Genomic DNA, 24537 nt, shown 5'->3' on the forward strand with positions numbered 1-24537 from the left:
CTTCTTGTTAATATCCACTGCAGTGTCCTATATTGACACATCACTATGCAGATCAGTTGTTCTGGAAGCCTGAGCTTACATTCCTTACACATCTGAGGACTTGAATATTCACCATAATAAAGATCAACTGGGAAAGGCTTTATGCCATAACACAGTACCTTCCTTTTGCCTTGCCTCTACAAAAAGTAGCCTGAGCACAATTCAGTACTTATAGCATGAGTCAACATGTCTTCTGTGAAGGAGATGGACAGATGTCTGTGCAACAGTGCCTCTTTGAAGATGTAGGCCCTGATTAAATATATTTTAATAAGCAAGTATTTTCCTTTGGAGACCTACTTTTTCATTACAAATAAAAGGTGTCGAAGGGCTTCCTCCTGTTGTTTAATAATTTGTAAAGGAAACATTCTGTTCTCCTCTGTACTACCTCTGTGTAGTGGGTACACTGTTTCAGATTCCCACTACAACTCCCTTGCCAGTCATACCAAGTTTCCCCTAGCTAAGATTTCTGCTTCAGGATGTGGTGAGTAGTGCATCACAAGTGACTCTTCCTCTTTATTGACTAGGCTGCACAGAGCTAGGTCACATGTAGCTTAAGTTTGGTCAAATTCAACCCACCCATTTTGACTCAAATGAGAACCATCAGCTGTTTTTATTGTATGTTCTCCTTCACGTAAATACCCAGTATCTGTACCTTTGCATCGAAAGATCATACCATGAGAGCAAGCAGTTCCCTTCAGGTTAACAATGCAAAACATGACATTTTGAGCACAGATTATACAAAAAACACCATCTGAAGGTAATCGAGTATCTTCAAAACACTGTGGTACATTTAATTTGGCTAAAGAAAGAGTGGTGAGCAATTTCAGTGTCATCATGAAAAAATAATGACCTACTATAGATGCAGAAAAAGAGGAAGTGAAGAGAATTATTTCCAACTTAGAAAAAATTATATAGGTAGTCGAAAGTATAGGTATAATTGTAAATAAAGATACAGATAGATTTTGGGAAGCTGTTCTTCACCTGTGACAAGAAAAACATTCAGGTAACAAACAAGTTTCAAATATGGCAGAAGGCCAGATGATTTTATCTTGAAAACAAAAACAATATTGAAAATTGTTTATGCCACATACCTGAACACAATTCTATTGTGATTGAATTCAACCACCAGGAGTTTAGTTCCTCTGAACACTTTTGAGCACAGCAATATTTACTCTAATGCTTTAGTTCTTTTTCTATCATGGTATCAAGAAATGTGTTTGTTTTCACACATGGTTAATACCTTAGAAAGTGCCTCTGACATTGTATGTCTGATAGTTGTAGGATTTTGAAAGGGAAGATGCAAAGCCACCGACTTGTTTATTTAGTATACGCCTCAGAAGAAGATCTCTTTGTCCATCCTCAGGTGAGAGTGGATGAGGCAGAAGCTTTCGGATAGATGAAAAGGAAAGAAACAAAAGAATAAAACTTCGAATGGATGAATATGCTTCTGAAGGGCTGGAGGCGTATACTAATCAAATCATGACCTTTCTGAAAGTCACCTACAGCAAACTAGAGAAGCTGATCCAAACAAAAAGTAAAAAATGAAATTTTGTTCCTCAGGATAATTTGTGGATTTTGAAATTATATTTGTATCAAATTATAATGAAGTGTAAAAATGCCAAAATTTTTAACAAAATAAAACATCCAAATCGAAGAAGAAATATTTTATGTCATTTTTTAACTAACATATCATCAAAAGAAAAAGTGTATCAAAATAAATGTCAACTATTTTAAAAATTTACTTTGAAAATGTAGGTGAGATTTAAATGTTTCACAGTTTCAACTTCACTATATCCAAAATCTTAGGAAAGAGCTTCTTGGACAAATTCTGGCCTGCCTCACTCAGGAGAATAGAGAAAACAAAGCTTCATGATGGAAAAATTTTAAGGGTCTAAAACAGTCCCCTCCCACCCTGCCTGACTCATCATGCAGATGCAGGCAGTTTCTGATGATCTCTGATGCTGGGCTACAGTAAGAAATCCAAATAAGGTGATATTATTCATCTGTGTGCTGGAATTATGGACCTCACTAGCTGTGGATGTCATGGAGGTAATAAAGCTGAGGGATGAGTTGCTTAAATTTATAGAGCAGGTGCAAGCATTAACTAAACTTTTCAGAAGACTAGTTTTACATTTTAAGATGGGAGTCAATGATCTGATTATTTTTCTAGTTCAGTAAATCAGCAAGTAAGTGACTTATAGTGTCCTCTTATTCTCTTTAATCTTATTTGAGTGAATCAGTGAAAGGAACTGACATATATTTGCTATCTATGACTTATTTTGACAGAAGTCAAGCAACAGAGCAGCTTCAATCTAAGACACTCTCTTCCATGAGAAACTGCAGTAGTCTGGCATTTGCGTTTATTCTGACACGGAACCGAACATCACCTGAGAACAAAACATGACCTGAGATTTCCTTCAAAAAATGTAAGGTTAATAATTCAGACTCATAGTATCACTTTAATATCAATAATCAGAATAATGGTTTTGATTTAAAAAAAAAAAAAAAGAAATTACTTCAGCGATTTTAGTTTTATGTTATAAACTATCACAAAATCAATTTTAAAATCAAAGCCATTTTGAGAGAGAAAATCAAAGACAAGTCATTTTAATCAAAATGCTCTCGCAAATAAAGACTGCAAACTGCAACATTAAAATCAATACCAATGATGCTACAAGCCTCTGGTACTTTTCCTCACAAAATAAAAAGTCCCTTTGGGAAACCCTTTCAGCTTGGAAAAGCTGACAGTTTTATTCTCTGCCTTCCTGAAATTAGTTCTCTGACAGCACCAATAGTTTTCTCCCTAGGGCACAGTAGTTTTGTTCAGTAAGGCTATGTGACAAAAATCCCACAGAACCTAAAACCCATATAAAGTACCATTTATAAAGAAAGTACCATTTATAAAGAAGAGGTTTATGTATCTCAAATCCAAACCAAGGAGCTGTGCTCTATCTGACCTCTATGTCCCCTCATTATTTAGTGGCTTCAGTACATAACACAATCTCACTTCTGCAATCTGAAACCCACAAATGTCACTCTGCAAACAAGCAGTGGTGAAAGGCAGCAGACAGGCCCCTCTTCATTATGTGGCATTCAAAAAATACACAAACTGCCTGACAGGCATTCGTAATAGATAAATTCTTATTTCAGCTTAAAAAAATAAATAAATAAATTAAACCAAAACAAAACAGCAGTCATCTTATTAGTGCATATTTTTTTGCACAAGGGAAAATAATGAGAAGGTAAAACTAATTATTTCCAGGGGAAAATACTCAGGCTAAACCACGCTATTTGCATTTTATTGTCTCTGCAGAGGTGTAAATTGCTGTCATCTTGGGCTTTATATTGCACTGATAAGGTGCTTCTAGGAAAGGGAAACTAGGCAGAAAATTGGCATGATTATGCATTTTTGAGATGCTTATATTTAATCATTGCAAACAGCCGATCTTTGAATAATAAACTGGGGGAGATTAAACAGTCAAAAATAAATGTCTGCAGCTGCAGGGTTATGAAAACATCATTTGATGAATTACCTTGAAATGGAAAAACGAGTCACCTCCCCACCTTCCCAAAAAAAAACCCTAACACAAAAAACACCTCAGCATCAATAAAATTAGAAGACAGAGAACGGGCAATAAGTGAAGACTAAAGAAATTTTTGTATAGTAGATCCATCTGCTTCCTTTCACAATGCAGGGACATTAGCAGAGAAATTTAAAGGCATTGAGCTGTAAAGAACTTAAAGAAGGGAAGAAGCAACAGTAGTAGGTCACATTCCCACTTTCCCTGAAAATATCCATAAAATCCTCCTCAAAAACAACAAGTGGCAGAGGATGGTACTCACAGGAATTATGACTTGAGGTCAATCTCAGTTAATGCCTGAATTCTAATTAATCCACAGTGCACTGCAGTTAGTTACCTCTGTATTTTACTAAAGCCTTATAATGAGGCAGTTTTCGCACAGTGAGAAATTAATAGTAGGCTAAATCCACTTTTCCACACCATGGTCTCTTATTAAGCCCACTGATTTACATGTGTTACTAGAAGATATATTAATTTTCCTCTTTCTTTAATTGTGGAGCTTGAAGACCATCATACCCTACAGTGACTGCAAACTATACCTCTTGAAGAGACTATGTACCTGACGGGTATCTTTGCAAGGGTTTTTACAAACACCCTCTTCAGCGCTGCATCTTTATTTCATGATCGAGTTTAGTCTATAATTTTTTTTCAAACTACACTATATGCCAAATGTTTTTAATGATACTATAATAATATAAGAAGCTATTATGGTTTAGCATGCTTGTACGAGGGTATATCACCTTGATGCACCACACGGTCTGAGATCCATACCTACAGTGTTTTTAAAGAAAAGAATGTTGCATATATAAGAAATTAAATCAAGGAGGATCAGTATAAGCTGTGGTATGCCAGTTCCATGTTTCTATTCTGGTTTTTATTTTGGTTTCTGCAAACTAGATGCTTTAATTCTTCTTGATGTCTTTGCTATATAAGCATTAAAAGGATCTAATAATAATAGTGTAAAGCCTTAATAGCAAAAAATTTTCCAGTTGATAGCATGATGCACAGTTGTACCTCATTCTTTATTCTGACCATTTTAAGATTTCAGCGTATTTTCTTACTGGGTTTTGTTAGCTTCTTCTGAACTGTAAAAGTTTATACACACTAAAAAAAAGTTAAAGAATTGTAAAGCTTTTGAATAAGTTGTCTTTCTCCACCATTGTGTTAATTTAGAAACAAATCAAAACCTTCATATTTCATATTCAAATTTTATAACGCTTTAGTTTATGCATCAAACTAAAAAAAAAAAGATTTTTTTTTTTCTCATTAAGATCAGCATTTCAACAGCTTCTTCACTGGGGTTAGCCTTTATGCGCTGATGCTAGGAACTGGATATGGTAAGATCAGTAGAGCACTTTGTTGCTTCATCAGGAAGAAATTACATGTCTGTTAAAAATATATATATATTTATTTCCAGAGATTGAAATGAAAAATATTGCTATCAAATAATACAATTAACTGTTTCCTATAGCATTACCACTGCTGGAAATAAAATTTAAACAATGATTTTTCATTAATATTTTTCATTAATAATTTATTTATGTAAATTTGGGAGGAGGCAAGGTATTAAATTTTTCGCAAAAGACAAAAGTTTAAAAGTTGTAGCTCTGAATAGAAAAGAACAATTTTGTTTGAAAAAGATCTCAGTTTTGACCAGTGTGACATATTTTTGCTGCATGTGCACTTTCGCAGCTGCTAGTCTCCAGCATTTTCAAGACTTAAGTTGATGGACGAAGGGAAGAAAGACTGCTTGACAGCCTGATAATCTATCCAGAGGGGAAGGGACACTGTCAGTCAAGGTTCAAGTACTGGAAGGTCTTTCGACCAGCCAACCAACTGTACATGTCTAGAAGGCCAAGTGCTATTTTTCCCCCACTACTCAGCTCATGAGAATGAAACCAACACTGTCAAGAAGCACAGAATTGTAGAATCACAAAATCAATCATTCTGGTTGGAAAAGACCTTTAAGATCACCAAATCCAATTATTATCCTAACACTGTCAAGCCACCACTAAATGCAGGCAATGAGAAAAAATACTTTATTTTCTGCTGTCATAGAGACCTTTCAGCTTTGTGAACACTTACCGTGTTTATATAATGCTCAATAGACACTTACAGAGTTGTGTAAACACCACTAGTACTATCGAAATCAATAGCACCGCTCGCAGTTTCACTATCCACTCCTGTATCCTACACCATTACAGTGCTATTGTAGGCTGCACCAAGGTTGTGGTAGCCTGATAGGTAATTGATTCCCCAGACAAGTCTCCCATACTCCTGTATATCCTGCTGACCATGCCTCCATGCCAGCAGGAGTTACATTGACACTCTCTTTTTGGCTGGAAGTCAGGTATGACCTCCTGCCTGCACAGAAACTCCTGTGCCTAACAGCAAGGCCTCACTCTGCTCACCACCAGGGAGCAAAAAGCACTGCTCTCTTCTACCCATGTACCTACTTTTATAGTACCACATGTCTAAACTGTCTGTGTAGTGCTAGGTCAGGTCACCATTGCATCCTGGTTGCCTCAGACCAAAGGCAAGTCTGGTACTCCTTCCTCCATCCTCCAGCCCAGAGCCTGGTCTCCTCTGGCAGGAACTGAAGGTGCTGGAGTCACATGTGAGCTGCAGGACACTCCAGTTAGCTCCCACATCAGGGCCAGGCAACCTGGGCATATCACACTGTACTGTCACATGTCAAAATAGACATGATCTTTGAGGCCTTTGTCTTTTACCCAAAGATAACTGACATTGGTAAAAGGGCTCCAAACTGGGAGGCGGGGGGAGGCAAGCAGACGTGTACACACACATGCATGTACACACACTGGGATCACATTGTTTTCAGGGGAAAGCAGCCTAGCAACATACAGAGGGATAGTGGTTGTAACTCAAAGCTCTGTAGTGACGTATTGCAGCAAACCACACTGGCTTACTGGGGCTTTAATTCTGCTCAGTAAGAGGGATGTGAGTGAGGGAATTCCAAGTGAGCAGATAGCTGTATTGACATGTGTCTTGTTACAGTTGTAATGATGAAATGCACCCTTGTGCAGCAATGGCTTATATACTGTATACAGCAATGCAGTGTCTGGGAGTTGAAGGACTTTTTGACCGAGCACAGAGAGTTGTGGTGAAGAGAGTTCAGTCCAGCTGGCGGCCGGTCACAAGTGGTGTCCCCCAGGGCTCAGGATTGGGACCGATCTTGTTTAATATCTTTATTGATGATCTGGATGATGGGATTGAATGTTCCCTCAGAAAGTTTGCAGATGACATTAAATTGGGTGGGAGTGTTGATCTGCTCAAGGGTAGGAAGGCTCTGCAGAGGGATATGGACAGGCTGGATTGATGGGCCGAGGCAAATGCTACGAGGTTTAACAAGGCCAAGTGCTGGGTCCTGCACTTGGGTCACAACAACCCCATGCAGTGCTACAGGCTTGGGGATGAGTGGCTGGAGAGCTCTCTGGTGGAAAAGGACCTGGGGGTGCTGGTTGACAGCAGGCTGAACATGAGCCCTCCGTGTGCCCCGGTGGCCAAGAAGGCCAACAGCATCCTGGCCTGTATCAGAGATAGTGTGGCCAGCAGGAGTAGGGAGGTGATCGTGCCCCTGTACTCGGCACTGGTGAGGCCACACCTCAAATGCTGTGTGCGGTTTCGGGCCCCTCATTGCAAGAAGGACATTGAGGTGCTGGAGCGTGTCCAGAGGAGCGCAACAAAACTCAGGAAGGGTCTGGAGAACAGGTCTTAATGAGGAGCAGCTGAGGGAACTGGGGCTGTTTATCCTGGAGAAGAGAAGGCTGAGGGGAGACCTTATCGCTCTCTACAGCTACCTGAAAGGAGGTTGTAGTGAGGCCAGTGGTCTTTTCTCCCAAGTAACTAATGACAGGACAAGAGGAAATGCCCTCAAGTTGTGCAAGGAGAAGTTTAGATTGGACATTAGGAAAAATTTCTTTACCAAAAGAGTAGTTAAACATTGGAATAAGCTGCCCAGGGAAGTAGTGGAGTCACCATCCCTGGAGGTGTTCAAAAAAAAAAGTGTAGATGTGGCACTTCACAACATGATTGTATCAGACCAACAGTTGGACTTGACGATCTTAGAGGTCTTTTCCAACCTAATGATTCTATGATTCTATGATTCTATGACTACATTCCCCCATAGATGAGAAATGGCCAATATTTTTTCGACATGGCAACTGGGAAATCTGTAGCTCTTCCTGGGAAGTTATGCCTCGCAGTATTGGCATAAGGAATGTATCTGAATATACCACTGAGATTATGTGTGAACTAAAAAGTTGCTGGAGCCTATTTTATTTTTTTTTAATCTGTGTAAACCAAAATATGGAAAATGTACAGAAGATGTCAATAGGTGTCCTTGCACCTAAAGTAAAGAATACTACAGAAAGAACATTGAAGGAGCACATAAATGCGTGACTATCATTTACTGGGTCTCTCCCTCCCTTGAAAAATAAGATCTAGAATAAAAGATGGTCATTCTGCAGGCACTGCTTCAATGTCACATAGCCTTTTCCATCCTACCCTGGATATTCTCTCCTAAGAACAGCAACATTTCCCTGAAGAAAGGGAACATCTCTGTGATGAGCTAATATCACTTCTCCCTGATGTGGCATCAAAAGAAAAGTCAATGAACATGAGATGACACTAGGGAACACAGTACAGAAGAAGTTAAGAGGCAGGAGAGTAGGAAATATCTTTGAGGGGAAAATGAGCTTTTCTTGTGCTGCATCTGTGCACGATCTTCCTCTGTGAGGACATTCACGACCTGCAAACTTCCAAGAAGTGACAGCTCACAACAGTATTGCAAACGTGGAATATGTTAGCTCTCTAAAACATACTGTTGGTTGGAAAGAGACGTTCAGTGTTACCAGAAAAAAAACTTAAATGCTGATATACCACTTAGTTATTTCTCATTTTTCTTTCAAAACCTTGATAAAAATCCAGTACAGTTCATCCAATTAAAATATATCCTCCACATATATCTTAGCACAAGCAAGCCAGACAAACACTCCCATGTACAAACACAAAAATATATATGTATTTTAATTTTCATTTGGTCATATTTTATTTAACAGAATGTCATTCTTCCTCAGTAACCAACAATGATTTAAAGTAGTTGTACTCTCCAAAACAGCCCATTGATCACAGAGAACTGATGATATTTAAATATACAATATAAAGACTGACATGTTTCACAAAGTTGCTTAATCTTCAGATTTTAGGTTGGAACACAACAGACCAAAAGTAACCATCTTACTAGGTCCAAGAATAAAATTCAAACTGACAACGAGTTGTGAAAAGAGAATAGTTATTGAAACTATACATAGAGAGAACATGATTGATAGACTTGTCCTGGCTTTACAAATCTCAGACCCCCTGAGTCCTAACAGTACTAAACTGATAAACAAACAGACAAATTTTATCCTGAGGATACAAACACTGTTTGCAAATTACTCCTGTAATTTAATTTTTGAATTTTTGATACGGTGCTATAGTATTTTCCATAAGGCTCCAAAGTAGACTGTTGCACACAAAAGAAATTTAATCAGTGTTTACTGCTATACAAGTACTACAGATCACAAGAGCCTTAAGGCACAGATAGCCAATCTAGCAATTTTAGATGTCACCACGACTAGCTGTTAATCATTATTCTGATAACAGATTTGTATTAATAGATTATGTGAGTGTTTTTGCATTTGTGTGAGTGCAGAATCAACATAGTGAGTTGTGCACAACCTTCATTGGGACAGGAGCACTTCCATAACCTGTTGTTGCTTAAGTGTTGTGTTAAAGTAGTTGCTACCTGAAAAGTGATAATTAACAGTCAGGGGAAGGTAACATCTTAAATCACAAGAGCTGTCTCAGATGACTGTCTGTCTACACCTGTGCAGACTCCTAGCCAGAGTCTTTTTTTTTATTCCTCCATGATGAGGTCAGCTGTTGCTCTCATTTTCAATTTCACCCTGTCACCAGAGATTTGTATAAGAGAAATATTTAAAGTGGTGGTCCTCAAACTCTAATCTGCAGATTATCAGGGTGTTGCTTTTTTTTACAGTTTTCTCATTATCCACAGAATAAAGTAAGTACAGAAGACAGGATGTTGTTCAATGCAAGAGGGTAGGAGAAGAAAGGAAGCAGAACTGGGAAAGTTTTGTAGGACACATTTCACACAACAGTCCATAGGGAGAAAGAGCTAGAGAACCAAATTATTTAAGAGACATTATTGTCCAGTTGAACACTAGTTAACTGCAAAATATTTTTTTTTTAAATAGTGTCAGGTATTCTTTATGTGCCCCTCTGAATATATTCATAGTTTTAGAATCACATTTTCTACTGTTTAATTCCATTTGCAACTGATGCATGAAAGATGCACATGAACCTCAGGGAAAACCATATTTAAGGGAAAGTGATTATACACTAAGTCCCATCAAAGATACAATGCAACTAAACCCTGCAACTTTTTCAGTTATCGTAATCTTAGGCATTACTTGTAACCATCACAATTTAATATTTTAGACATTAAGTGTAATGCTTTAAGTTGTCAGTTTCCTTTAAATCATCTCCACTCTGAGTGACTAATGGCTACAATTAACATCACCAGCAGAACTGTTTAAAGACGCAGGACACAGATCACCAGCTACAGCTGGAAGGCTGCATAATTAGCACAAGACACCGAGGCGTGCAGGGGAGATTTCCACACCTCTTACACTCAAAGCCTTCTACACAGAGTAGGCGCCAATAGTGATGTCAGGGCAAGACAGGCTCTAATCCGAGCAAGTGCTGAATTCTCCCATGAAATTATCTCTGCAGGAGGAATTTGCAGAATACATCCCTTCCTTCTCTTCCTATAGACAGGTTGGCAAATGTTAGCTTTCCAGCTCGCTCATGCTACATGACATCCACATCCCAAGAGCCACTGTGGAAACAGCAGCAGCAGAGGGAGTTCAGGCCTGGCATATACATCAGGTTTAAATCAGTTTGTATTGGAAAGAGAGAAAGATGTTCCCGCTCCTTTCTGATGACAGATGTGAAGTGGGGTTTGTAAGTCCTTTCTTATATCACAGAGCAAGTGAAAGCCTCCCTCACCATAAAATAATTGATCAGTTCACTCCAACTCCCTGTTGGTTTCTCCATAGGCCTACCACCTTTCCTTGTGGGCATTCGGCTCCTTTCCTTCTCTCCTTGCACGACTTCTTCAGCCAGGCATGGCATTTCACATATTACTTCAGGTACCAAGTCTGAGTCAGGCTGGGGCTTATCTCCAGGTGAGGATCTGGTGGCATACACTGGTCCATTAAACCATGTTCACAAGCTCAGCTACTGCATCTACAATTTCACATGGTAACTCAAGCGTTTTCTAAAGCTTTAGAAAACTCCACCATGGCCATGCAAGGTAGACCATGTGAAAAATGGGAATGCTGCTCATAATGTAGATGGGGGACACAAGATAGGCTACTGATTCGCTTCTGGGAAGTGTTCATGGAAGTTCACTCACAACATTTTTGCCATTCGTATGGCTTTCCACTGCAGGTTTGCTTCTGTCTATTATTTTAATTATTGTGTTTTATCACCTTCTATTATCTTTTCCCTTGCTTTTTTTCCCCTTAAATTTTTATTAACCATGGGACCTGATTTGAGATGCCTGCCTTTAGGCACTGCTGTGTGTTGCTGATTATGCGACAGCCTCTTTAAGGAATCACAGCAGCATTTCCATATCAAATATAAATTGTGATTACCCCCACCGTTTGTCTGCTGCAAATTGACAGATGTGCCAATTGTCTGGAAGTGAATTGTCCAAGAGGAAAAGGAAGCTTTGTCACACTTTTATTAGAGAGGACTTGTTGTGAGTAACTGATTCAGAAATGACAGAGCTGGCTGACCACTGTCCCCGTAGACAAAATACTTTGGCCACATGTGCCATAAGGAAGCAGCATCTTCTCTTGGAGGTGTCTATTTTGCCTTGTGCAGTGCTTCCTCTCCATTTGGATTCCACAGTGATATCATCAACTCAAGGTTTTGAACTCACTGCAGAAACTTCTTTTTTTTTTCCTCTCTTTTAAACTCATATCATGCAAGCCTGACATGTCTGTTATCAATGAAAGCAGTTTACACACACACCACTGGAGAATGAGTGACAACATAGCGGGAGCTTGTGACCTATGTTTCAATTTCACCACTGCCCAGCACACCATAAGTTGTTATTTTTTTAACAACAAAAACACTTTGTGAATTTTGCAATCCAACAGGGGTCAATGCCGTTTTGTGGCAACAGACCCATATGAAGGGAACAAATTAAGATCCTAAAAGCTGATAGGAAAAAATTCTCACACAACTGCAAGCTGAAACGCAGACTGAAGGGTATGTCCAAGTCCATGTGCCAAATATAGACCCTTGACACAGGATCATTCAAGGTTACAAGGCAATACAGGATGTGGGGTCCTATCTACCCAGCTTGCACTTTCATTTGTTGTCAATTAAGCATGCCTTTAAATAAAATGCTGATGTTCCTTCTATAGTGGATGGGAAATAAGTACCTTTCAAGGCCCTCAAAAGGAGATCCTTCCTTCAGTTCAGGATGGAAGGATCAAGTTCAGAATTCTTTACTGGGCAGCCAAGATTCCTTCTTGGGGGTCTTCAGAGTAAACTACCTTTTTTCCATCAATTATACAGGGAAGGCATTTCATTTGGGAGACATACTCCCTCCTCAGCAGAAACGGTAAAATGTACATTCAGATTTAACTCCACAGGAAAGTAGATCACCCCTGGTTTGTAAATGACTCATAGTAAAATATTTAAGTAGGTTTCTAAAGAAACTAGGCATGACTGTATCAACCACAGACATTCTTCTCACACAAAATAGGGACATATTATTTTCTCTCCTGCAGTTCAAACCAGACTGAGTGATCAAAGTGTCATTTTTGCCATATACAAATACAATGTGACTGTCTTCCATTGAGATTTTAACGTCTCTAACTGTCTTTGTTTCTGTTTCACTACCTGAGAAATGGGATAACTACTATTTTCTTGATTTCATAGCATGCTTTGAACTTCATGGACAAAAGTACTATTCTCAGCACCACAAATATATGCCCATAAGCTACTTGCAAAATGCCTTTCTTTAGAAGGAAATTATATAGCTAGCCACATGATTCAGTGATTTTTCAGTACAATCCTTTGAGAGCTTGTTCTTGCCTTTCACATCGATATTTATCTTCCAAATTTGTCCTAGTACCAAATGCTGTTGATAGCTCAGCAGGACATTCCCCATAGGCAAATTCAGCACACACACCCAATCCTATTTTAGTATTCTAAACAAAATCCTGAAGCCTGATTTTTAACTCTTCTCTCTTCCATGCTCTTTCAAACATGACTTTTTCAAAAATTTTGATGAATTCATACACTGATGATAACAGAACCAATATAATAACAGGAATATGACCAAAGCTTATTGCAAAGTGTTTCCCATGTAATTCTAAGCAGTAGTTCTTGTGATACTTGGCAAACTTTTTAATTTCCCACACAGAACAGGTAAATAATAAAGGGCATGAACAAAATATTGTCAGCTTACAATTTTGTCAGGTAATGTGCTTAGGCTTTGCTGTGAATGTGATTAAATAATACAAAGATCATTCCATGCAAGGTACTGTTCTTTAAGAGAGACATTAAAGAGAATCTGCTCCTTCACATGTCGATGACCTCTTGAGATCCTTTCTACTCCTATTTTCTTTAATATCATGTTTAGTTTATGTATGTCTCTACAAATATCTTTTGTAACTAGGCATAGCATGTTTATAGAGTGCAGAACGTCTTTTTAAATTTGCTATACAGTAAATTCACATTTCTATAAAGACATCTTAAAGCTATTTTGCAACTAATAATTATTGGGAGCCTGTGTATTTGTTGGAGCTTAGTGGGACAGACTACCTGTCTTTATAATGCCAAGAGACTATTGACATCTCTGATTACAGAAGGAAGACTTTGGGCATGGAAGTTTCCATAACTTTTCCATATACTTTTAAACATTTATTTCATGGAAAAGACATCATGTAAAGGGATATTTTTAGATCTTGCCAAAGGCCTGAAACGATTGATTTCTATACTTCTTTTTCTCCCCTTTTTTTTTACTTAGTTGCTTGGACAGGTGTATCCAGTTTTTCCACCAAGTTCCCCATATTGCAGGATTTTTTTGTATATGCATATCAGCATGCATAATTACAAGGTTTATTCTACCCAATGCACAACAAAGGTAAGAAATTAAGGGGAATTCCTCTCAAGCATTCGAATTCTATTTTTAGCACTTCAGTTTGGCTATAAAAATTAGATTTCAATTCCTGTGATAATAAAGATTGGAAAAAGTTTTCAGTCCAAATTTAATCTATTAAAAATTGACCTACCTATAAGGATTTTCCACAAGAAACAAAGGAAAGGTGGAAACCCTTTATGTAGCCTGATGTGTAAAAGAAAAATGCCTTCAAAGAATACTGAGAGCATGTAAAGGATAATATTTTTTCCTACCCATTTTCAAATTCTTTTCCAATGTCACAACTGCAGTTACCATTGCCAGAATTTGCTTCAGCAAAAAAAAAAAAAAAAGCTGCAGCCAGGAAGACCTATAGCCCAACTCTTTAACAGTGAGGATCTTATTGAAAGACTGGTTTTGTTCTTGGTGAAATATGAGATCCCAGTTACACAAAATTATAATATATCCTACTTCCACTTTTTGGAAAGAATATATTAATATTCGTTAACTTGAAGCTGAAATCAGACATCAGAAAATATTACATAAATTTCAGCTAAGCACATAAATAAAGAAGTTGCAAGCAAAACAAAATTATAAGCTTCAGAACAAATTTTAAGCTTCATACAGTTGAGGAGATACACTTTCCTACAAAGACTCTCTGTGAGGATGTAAGAGGCGTTTGCATTTTCCAACCAGACAGCTGCTGTACTCTAAAATCAGCATTGCGCTGCTTTACACCAAGGTTTGGCCCATGTATTCAAAAGCATCCATGAAGATTTTGATTACCACTGTGTCACAGTTTGCATACATATGGAATACTGACTAAATCTTGAAAAAAGGAGAAAACTTCTACTCATGCTAGAGTTTTATCTGATAAGGATTTAAAAATCAGATCAATGGCAATATACTAACTATAAGCATGGGCATGTATAACGTACATTCAAATATTGCAGTTATGCAAACCCTGGAGACACATCTCACCTACCCAGCATGATGTTACAAGGTATGGAAAAAATAGAACTGAATAAAATAACATATAAAAAATCATCAATCTTTCAAGTCTCAAACCATAGTACTGTTACAACAGTTTCTACTACTGAAAACTTGTAAGACAGACAGGAAAGATGTTTAGGCTCCGTATCTTTTCTCTTTGCATTTCGTAACATGTATCATGAAAATAGGAGAGCAGAAAGGCGATGACTTGTTCAGACAAGTCCCTGCAACGTGATGCCATGTTGGGGCATGCACTGTTTACCAGCATTGCTAATGAACTGCGAAGGAGGAAAGCTTTATCTGCGTGTTTGCTGCCTGGGCTACTCAAGGGTGATGCTGGAAGAGATACAGTTGTCTCAGCCCTGAGAAACACCAAAGCTGCCACCACAGGAGTCACAGCTAAACTCGTGAGACGACAGGCTTTCAAGATTTTGCTCTCCTGTATCTCTCTTAATTCATCCCAGCGTACTAAATCTTAGAGCTGCCATCATCCTGAGCGAGGAGAGATGACCTAAAACCAGTGACTCTGAAACTTTAGTGATCACTGAAGTGATGGAAGAAATTCTTTAAACCCTGGCACTTGGGAGACAAAAGCTATCTCCTCCAATGTGGTCAGTGTATTCTTAACTAATTCCTGCATTGCCCGGACATGCCTTACAATACCTCTAACTATTCAGATGTCATTGGGTACCCTGTGTCTTCTCACTCTGACTGCAGAGTTAAGTCCTAATAAGAAATTACATTCTTGCCTCAGTGTATAACAGGCTGCATACGTGTTAGTCAGCACACAAAGATGACACAGCCCCTGTGTTTAAGCTGACTCATCCAATCCCTAGCAAAACCTGCTGCCCTTTTGAGGCAAAATGTATTTCTCTATTATGGCACATGTTCAATATATACATTACACTACAACCAAAACAAAAGTGTCCTAAAACACATAGGCTGAGATGTTTGACTACAACTTATTAACATTAATCCTTGCTTGGAGTGGGATGCTGTTGTTCTATGGAAAGTTTTGCTATATTCATAATGACATTGTCTCAATATACAATCTATAATATATCTAAGTACATTGAATAGGTACGATTTCTTGTATAAACCTTCAAATAAATATACTTGTCTAACAATGTCACCTTGTATGCTTGTCAGAGATTGGTAAAAATATATATATGTATCCAGACTCCCAGTGTACAGGATTCAATGATTAACTTTTAACCTCTGCTGCCAGGCTTTACTTTCAAATACTGGTTATTACGCTGTATTTAGAGGATTATGTTCTCATTCCAAGGAAGAACAGAGTTCAGGAAAAATTCTTGACGTGCACCCAAAATGTAAGAGAAGTAACTCCAATGTGTCCCACATTACAACACCCAGATTAGGGTAACAAGCCAGGTTACTTGTGAACTGTAAATGAAAAGTTAAGGAAGAAACCTCACAGATTCAAACAGCCAAATAACAAAGCCGTCAAAGAGTTGGTTCCAGCTCATCTGTTATCTTTTTCACAATGATACCTGGTTTATGCTAAATCACAATCCTAAGCCACAACGTTGTTTGGTAACTCAATTCCTACAGTTAGGAAATATTCAACTGATTACAGCATATCCAAGTTCTTATATTCCCTCTTTATCTTTCCACACTACATGAGCATTGCAGAGAGAAAACAAAACAGCAGTCAATATGCTAGCTGCAATATGGCTTCCTACAAGAAGGAAAACATTTAATTGGCTTTGAGATTTTTCTTTGTTCAGTATGTATTTCTCTGTTTGTATGTGTGTGCATGTGTGAGCACACACATGTTTTCTTCTCCTTTTTTACGGTGCACTTCACCGACATATTTAATAGTCACTTATTTCCATAGCATTTGTTTACCATAACTTACAAAGTCAAATTGGAGGATTATATTGTATTTACAAACAAGTTGGCACTTACAGAATAAATTATTGATTCCTCTTTATTTTTTATTTCATTTTATTTTTCTTTTTTCTCCTCTTCTTTTTCATCCAAGGGCATCCAGAGATCAGGCAGAATAGTAAAAACTGCTGCCTGCTGCCATTATGCTACATTAACATGAGTAAATAGGATTCCAGCTGGTACACTCTTTCCCAATAGTTTGCTTGTTGCTGAGAGGCAGTGCCTTCCACCTCAGTTCATGTCCGATGCTCAGGAACTGTTAGTCAAGTGAAAGCAAAGGCTGCATGTTTTCCTCCTCATTCTTATCCATGCGTTTCAGCACCCCAGGATCCACAACTGACTGAGACCTGCAGAGGGATAACATGTTTATTTGACATTTCTAGATCAAGACATATGAGGGTAAACCTCAGCTTTCTTTTGTTTATTTTAATTTCTGCCAGGGCTTAAAATAATGGTAAAGCATTACCCCAGCATCTAATCATTGCAAATGGTCAGAAAATACCATCATGGACTGACTACGTGGCTGTAAAGGCTCAGTGCTGGTTTGTGGATATAGGAGCAAAAGGTGGAATAAAATCAGCCTCCTTTCTTCAGTGAAACAGGGTGCATCCTCAGCAAGCAACAGAAGACAAACTAAGCTGTCTTTTGTACTGACTTAAGCACTGACCCTCTCTACCAGAAGGTTATATGGCACCAGCCTGGTAAAGAAGGTACAATTCAGCCGCCCAGCTGGCTAATGGCACACTGCAACCAGTGGCATGTGTTAGCTGGAAGCACAAGTTGTTTCTTTGCTGAATAGCACTTAAATGCAACAGTGCGAGATACCAAGCCAACCCTAGGGAATTCTGCCATGGCCAGCAGGATTTCTGGAGCAGTGGACACATCTGTCAAACTCACTTATCAGCTCAACTAAACAGAGCAGGGAAGTACGGTAAGGGCAAATTCAATGATGATTGCAAAATTTCTCCAGATTCTCTGATTCAGCACAGAACATAACACTGGTACTGGTACCCTGCAACAGCCATGCACAAGGGAAAAAAAAGGAAACTAGTAAAATCAAAATGCTCTATTAAAAACAAAGTCCGAAGCGTTAATATGGGGTCTTACATCACCTATGTCTCAGCTTGTCAAAAAGCAGATACTTCTGGGGCACAGTAAAAGCAACCCTTGCTAGATGTTCCCTTCAGTAGGGTGAATCTCATGCTAGAAATGCCTATTTCTCTTCCTTTCTGTAAAGAAGATTTGAGATGGCTAGAGCATATGTACATCTCTACAATGTAGGTATCTATTTTTGATCAGTGGAAGCACACTGTGACTGCAGCACTGCTACAGATTCTCCCATGTGAAGGGCTACAGCAGAGAGAAAAACCTTTACAAATTCTGTCCTCTCTTAAGGTAAACATATAGAGTCAGTCCTCCACTCTTATAAACTGGCATCATCCACTGAAACCAATGAATGAGGCTGATAGCAGGAGACAAATAGGTCTTTCTCAAAAAATCTAAAAAAACTCTTCAAAAACACACAAAAAAAAAATGAATTAAAGCCTAGGTAGGCAAGGATATTTTCTAATAATACCACATTCTCTTACTAATACTAAAATCAAGAAAATTAGCTTTAATAATCTGATGGTCTCTGTCATGATAACATAATTAAAATAATTTAATTATAACTGTAAAATAACCCTCATCTAGAACGCTAGTCAGTTCCTCAGGCAGAAAACTAAACCACTGAATTAAAAATGCTTTTTGAAAATCTTCACAAGGTACTGTGCCAACGCAAAGCTGATCGAAAATTTGCTGATGGGAAGCTGTATTCCTGGAACAAGGTAAAAAATGCTGTGAAAGCATACTAATTTCAAAGGATTCCCCACTGAATGGAAGTACTAATAAGAAACTGAGCCTGTTCCTCGGCTGCCAACATCTGAGCAGCCAAGGTTTCCAGTTCTCATCTGGGCAACCCAAGGAGATCTGGAAAGGCTGCAAACCTGGCCTCAAAGTCCCAGTGAGGCAGTTTTGGCCATAAATTCCCAGGGCCTCCAAACTTCCCGATGCCAAGGCAGATGTGAAAATGGAACTGCACAAATCCTGATCTATGGCTTGTAAGCTCAGGACCCTAAATGTCTTGAAGAAGAAACAGTTTTCATTCAGTTTTAAATCAACATTTACTGTCATGTTTCATTCCATTCAGCAGAAATTCATGAATGAAGGTATATAAAAAGAAAAACACTCATGTAAGTCTATAGCACCTTCTAGCTACATCTCCCAAATAACTTTACAGACATTACTGAATAAATTCTCACAAGACACAGTAGGACAGAGTTGTACTACAAAGTCCCATTGCAAAGGTAAGAAACCAAAGCCACACACAGATACTCTGCAAAGTCGATCAACACAGACGTCTGCTCTGCAGGGTTAGGTGAGAAGAGGATGCAGGTCTCCAGACGGGTGCCTCAGCCATGACAGTGACAAGTGGACACAGCCACAGGCTAAACATGACTGCTGAGACAGCTGCATGATGCCAACATGTTCTCCCCAGAGGTCTGTGCTACAGGTGGGCTTAATTCCTCCTTGTCCCCACCAACCTCCCCACAATCAGCATTCCACTCAAGCAGACGTCATCCAATTCACCAAGAATTCAAGGAGATCTGGAGGAACATCAGTGCTTCATATGGGGGCAAAAATGAGTAACAAAGAAATGAATTCTCAGCAGGATTTTGGTTTAAGAAGGATATTCTTTCAGAGCAATAAACTAATTTTAAAATGGCAAGTCAAATTAAGATAATAGTTGGAGACCTGCTAGATGCTTGTTAAATTTGATCTAAGAAGTTAAGCCCTTTTCATCGACTTATTGTCATGGATTTTTACATGTTGAAAATCTTCTGCACTCTGAGTGTGGTTTTAAACCGAGAGAAACAATCCAGCAGGTGCCGAATTCAAGTTAAATTTAATTTTTAATGAAATAGAGTTTATCTGGTTTACTGTAACTTTTCTATTTCTGTTTTAACACTGTCTGTGCACTTAATATATTAATTATTATATATTATTAATATATATATAAGTCCTGGGACTCTCTGTCCATCTTACTGCCACTCCTTTCTACTTGGTCATAGCACAGTAAGTCTACTCAGTACTTTTTATATCCAACAGCAGGGAAGGAGGATTCCAGCAGGTGCTGCAGACATGCTAACTGAAAAAGAATGTGAAGAAGGTGAGGAAATTTCAGCTCAATATTATGTAGATACAAATTCCAACATGCTTATTTTCTGCAGTATTCTCCTACTGTGTCAGCTAACTCAGACTAAAAGAATACCAATTTAAAGCTTACACTGAAGTGTACTTCTGCATGAAGGATTTTTGGAGCACAAGTTAAATGGGAATAAAAATTCTTCGAGAAAGAATGAAGAATCTGGTCAATCCACTGCTTTTCCATTTCATAATGTGCTTACCCAGGGTAGTCTGGAAAAGTCTGCTCCAAAGGGTCTTGTCACAGGCCTTCTTGTTTTTTGTTGCATCCTTGGATGAAGTTATTTACTCTCCTGACTTTGTTTTTCAACATTAAGGACTGTACTTCAGGTCCTAAATTCCACCCTTCTCTCCAAGACAGATTCTCTATTGTCTCATAATTTTTGTATTACGTGCAAATCCTACATAAACGTATTGCTCACTTTTCCCTTCACGCTGGCTCTTGCTGTCCCATTTTTGCCATTGCATCTTTGTCATATGGTTTCAGGACCTTTTTTAACTTCTCCTTACCTTATCGCATTCCCATCCAGTCTCTATTTCCCACTTTCAATGCACTGTAGCTTTTTTTTCAATGCAAAATCCTTAAAATTCACTGCTTTTTTTCTTTCTCACTCCTATGGCAATCTTCCGTTGTTTCCTCTATTTCCCCAAATTTTTTTCCCTTTCAAACTGCACTGTCCTACCCAATCTATGCAACATTTCCCAGCCAAAATCATCTACCTGGCTGGGGAGTCTGAAAATATTTTATCTTGTTTGATCTGCTTCCAGATTCTCTCTCCCTTTTGCACCAAATGCCATCTCCTGAAACTGAATTCTCAGTGTAGCATATTCTGTCTTAATTTTAATGACTTTATTTCTGAACTGTTTGTTCTCTTCTGATTCACTGCTAGGCCTACCCTCCATGAGCTGCACCTTTTCTACCACTCTGCTTTCTTTCCCCTTTCTCTTCTATTGCCCTGGAGAGGCTGGACCAGGTTTAACCCTCCCAACTGAACCAGCTCACTGCTGCCATAGTTACTGCAGAGGGAACTAACCTCTTCCTATACTTTATTTTGAAGGGTAAAATGCAGCAAACAATTATACTGTATCTTCTCAAAGAGAAGAATATCGGAATGCCAGGGATGTTTACCAGACTGGAGTATAACAATTGGCACTGATTTTTATCCTGGTTCTCCTCATTACCTTTTCTTGTGTTGTGTGTAGTCACTGTGACTGACAGTTCAGATGCTGTAAATGTCCTGGCACCTACAGGCTGGTGGATACCAGGCACTGGGCTATGAGATGGAGGAAGGCAAGTGTTAACATCATCCCTCAGCTGGATAATTGGCCCAAATTTACCCGCTGCACTGAGGCTCACTCCAGCCAGCACTGTCTTTCTAATACATACTGTAGGCTGGGGTGGGATGTCAGCTTATTCCAACCACAGTACTGTATACACTACCTATATGTCACCATGGAAATAATTAGCTACACTGAGCTCACTGCTCAGATGAGTAATAATCAACACTATGGTCTGAAATCAATAGTGATCTCCTTAAGAAAGGAAAAAAATGGTCCTTGTATATAATAAACTGAGTGAAATAACTGCAGCTTCATAAAAGGGGAGGAAGGCAAATGTTAACCTTACGGCAATACTAAAAGACCACAGTACCTTTAACCCACCTTTTCATGGATTTGGGAGAGAGGTCCTTTTCTATATCCTTTGCAGGAGCGCTGTAGGAGTCCACATTGCATTCACTGTCATCATCATATTCATGGTCAAGCAGTGTTCTTGCCCATGTCCCCATGTCATAGGGGGGCAACATTCCTCCAAACTCTGAAGGCAGGATCTCAGGGTGTATTAGCTGATGCAGGCTGTTGAGGTTATTACCATGCAGGAATATCTGCACATACACATGCAGGTAAAAACAAAATGGTATCACAAAAATTGTCAAAGCCCAAATTACATTATAATTATTGGAGGATACTGTACAGTTTCAGTGTTCTGGCTGTGTTGGGCTAACAGAGAAGGCCACCAAAGCACACATCACCCCTGCCTTAAGCATGGTCATAATATGCTCACAAACCTACAAACTCATTATAGCACAAATGACTTAAAATGTTTGCAGGACAAGGGTCCTAAGGAGAATAAGAACTGATGTCTGGTACCTAGGCGACTGAAGATTAGATAGATAGACTGCCTATCTCTTATTTGCTCACCCTAATCCTGTGACTTAAGATAATAAATTAAGAACACAAATAATAAATAAAATTAATATTCATCATATGCATTAAGGAATATATATTGACTTTCAGCATCCAGCCATGAGTTCTATAAATAAGATAAATAGTGCAGTGTAGTGAAAACTCCACTGGAAAGATTTTCTTCCTTATTATGGTAGTACTAGTAACTACCATCCATATTTGACAATATAGGAAATAAGTAATAACAATAAAATAACTTCTGTGACAACAATGAGGGAAGAGTTGATGGACTTCGATATTTTCCACCAATGTTTTGGTGGACTGATTTTCATATATGCTTTACATTTATATATATGCATGTCAATACGGCATATATGTATATGAATACTTGTATTCGTGTTTATGTTTAACCTTATCGTTTCTCCTCAGAGAACTGGAATGTGTGATCGATGAGTGCTAGAAACAAAGCACCGCTGGATTTGGACAGCCTTCTCCCACAGATACTAGGGACCTTCAGACTTACCGCTGGGAATAAATGCCTGCTCTTGGGTATGCCTACAGAGACAGCTCACAGCAGCTATTTCTAGACTAGCAAGTAAGATGGGCCAGGATTCACCCTCTGGGACTAGGAGCAAATGTCATGGCACAGTTCACATCCATATGGTTAAACTCCTTTCATCTCCAGTACAAGCTCACCTCATCCATACTGCTCACTGGTCCATGCCATCCCCAAATTGTTCCGGGAAAATGTCTAAGAAAGTACCAGCTGGCACCGGCCAGTGCCCTGACTGGTCCATACAATTAAACAGTAGGAATGGCAGTGCCCAAACTTTTTTAATTGACTAGCACAGAAGCAGCCAAGAAGGCAAGGTAGGACGTTGCCTCCTAACAACAGCTGCACGCTGCCTCTCGTTCCCCACGGGGCAGGTAGGGGTCTGCGCACAGACAGACATCAAGCACTATCACTTCACATTCCAATTCACCTTGCAGGGACTTCTGTGGACAGCTATACCCCTAGCATGATTTATCAAGAGTTAAATTCAAAAGGCAGAAAAACAAAAAGACCAAATATATGCTTGTCTGGTATTGCTTATTTCAGCCCATCTTCCAGTCAGCTATGGAGACAGGAAGCTTAATATGACCATACAAACCAAGTAATATTCTTCCATCTCAGAAAGGAATTTATCCTTGTGTGAATGAACAAATATTAATGGCAAAAGTAATTTGGCTTATAGTGCCTTTCCAACTGAATGTTTCACTTGTTAGCAATTGCTTTTATACATGCCTAGTACCACATTTATCTGAATATACCTATCAGGTGCAAGTCTACCAGACATATTAAAAAAAAAAAAAAATCAGGATAAACACAACAGATAAATAATGAGCCTGAGAAAATTCTAAAGAGAATTCTCTTGGGTTTGGGGTTTTTTTCACAATCATTCATTCTGCCTCTTACGGGTTTTTTAAAGCTGATTTTAAATTTTGTGTGCTGGGCATAACTTTCACATTTTGACACTAAGTTTTGGACTCTAAGTCGATATTTAACCACCTGACTATTTCTTATAGGTATTCAGCATTGACAAAAACAGTTGTAAAAAGTCAGCGTTTCTGAAAATACATGCCACTGATTCAGATGTCTAAATATAAATCTAGATGCTAACTGATAAGTATCCATGTTCAACTGCCTTGTCACTTATTTTTAGTGTCGTAATACACCCATGAGCTTTACTCCCTGGTTATGCATACGCAGCACTTGACTTAAAAAGGCCTAAACATATCTGGCACTATAATGTTCTTTGTTGAAACTGCAGCCAACAGAGTGCAACTGAATCCTGCAAAGTGGGTTTTCATTTGCATATTTATAACAGATATTACATAAAAGTCTTTGTGATCTATAGTTCAAAACCTGTGAATACCAGAGGCCTCTCAAGCATAATCTGTCAGTAAAAAACAGCTAAACACCAAGGATCATTGTGGCCTTGTAGACTGTGTTTGAGGAGAGAAAATACAAAGTTGCTCAGGGAGCTGATCCCATTAAAAAAAAAAAAAAAAAAATCATCTCATTCTTTGTAGTGGCTTTGTACATGATGCTGATTGTGTTTTCCTGGATGACAAATTTCCTGTTACAGAAATAATATCATTCTATGTGCTGTCACAACCAAGCTCTAATTTAATTGCACTAATGCAAAGGCTGCAAATTCAGCAACTTCTCAGAGACTGCTCATGCTTATGCACAGACACATGCACACAGATTTCCTTTCATTGGCTTTCATTCAAACCGGTATTTGCAAACTACTATATACCAGCTGTTTATTTTCGTTCATGTTAATGTCAAGGAAA

The 24537-nt window shown here is 38.6% G+C and overlaps 1 protein-coding gene across 1 annotated transcript in view; it reads right to left on the bottom strand.

The window, feature by feature from the left end:
- Positions 1–17029: 17029 nt before the first annotated feature.
- The window catches only part of CLVS2 (clavesin 2), a 53220-nt gene continuing 45712 nt past the window's right edge, over positions 17030–24537 (bottom strand). The window contains exons 4-5 of the mRNA XM_086461254.1: positions 21676–21896; positions 17030–17117 (exon numbers count right to left, since the gene is read on the bottom strand). Coding sequence (XP_086317380.1) covers positions 17030–17117; positions 21676–21896 — 309 coding nt within the window. The remainder of the gene's footprint in view (positions 17118–21675; positions 21897–24537) is intronic.

Source organism: Leptosomus discolor, chromosome 2 (genome assembly GCF_034619465.1).
Source record: "Leptosomus discolor isolate bLepDis1 chromosome 2, bLepDis1.hap2, whole genome shotgun sequence".
Lineage (NCBI taxonomy): Eukaryota > Metazoa > Chordata > Aves > Leptosomiformes > Leptosomidae > Leptosomus > Leptosomus discolor.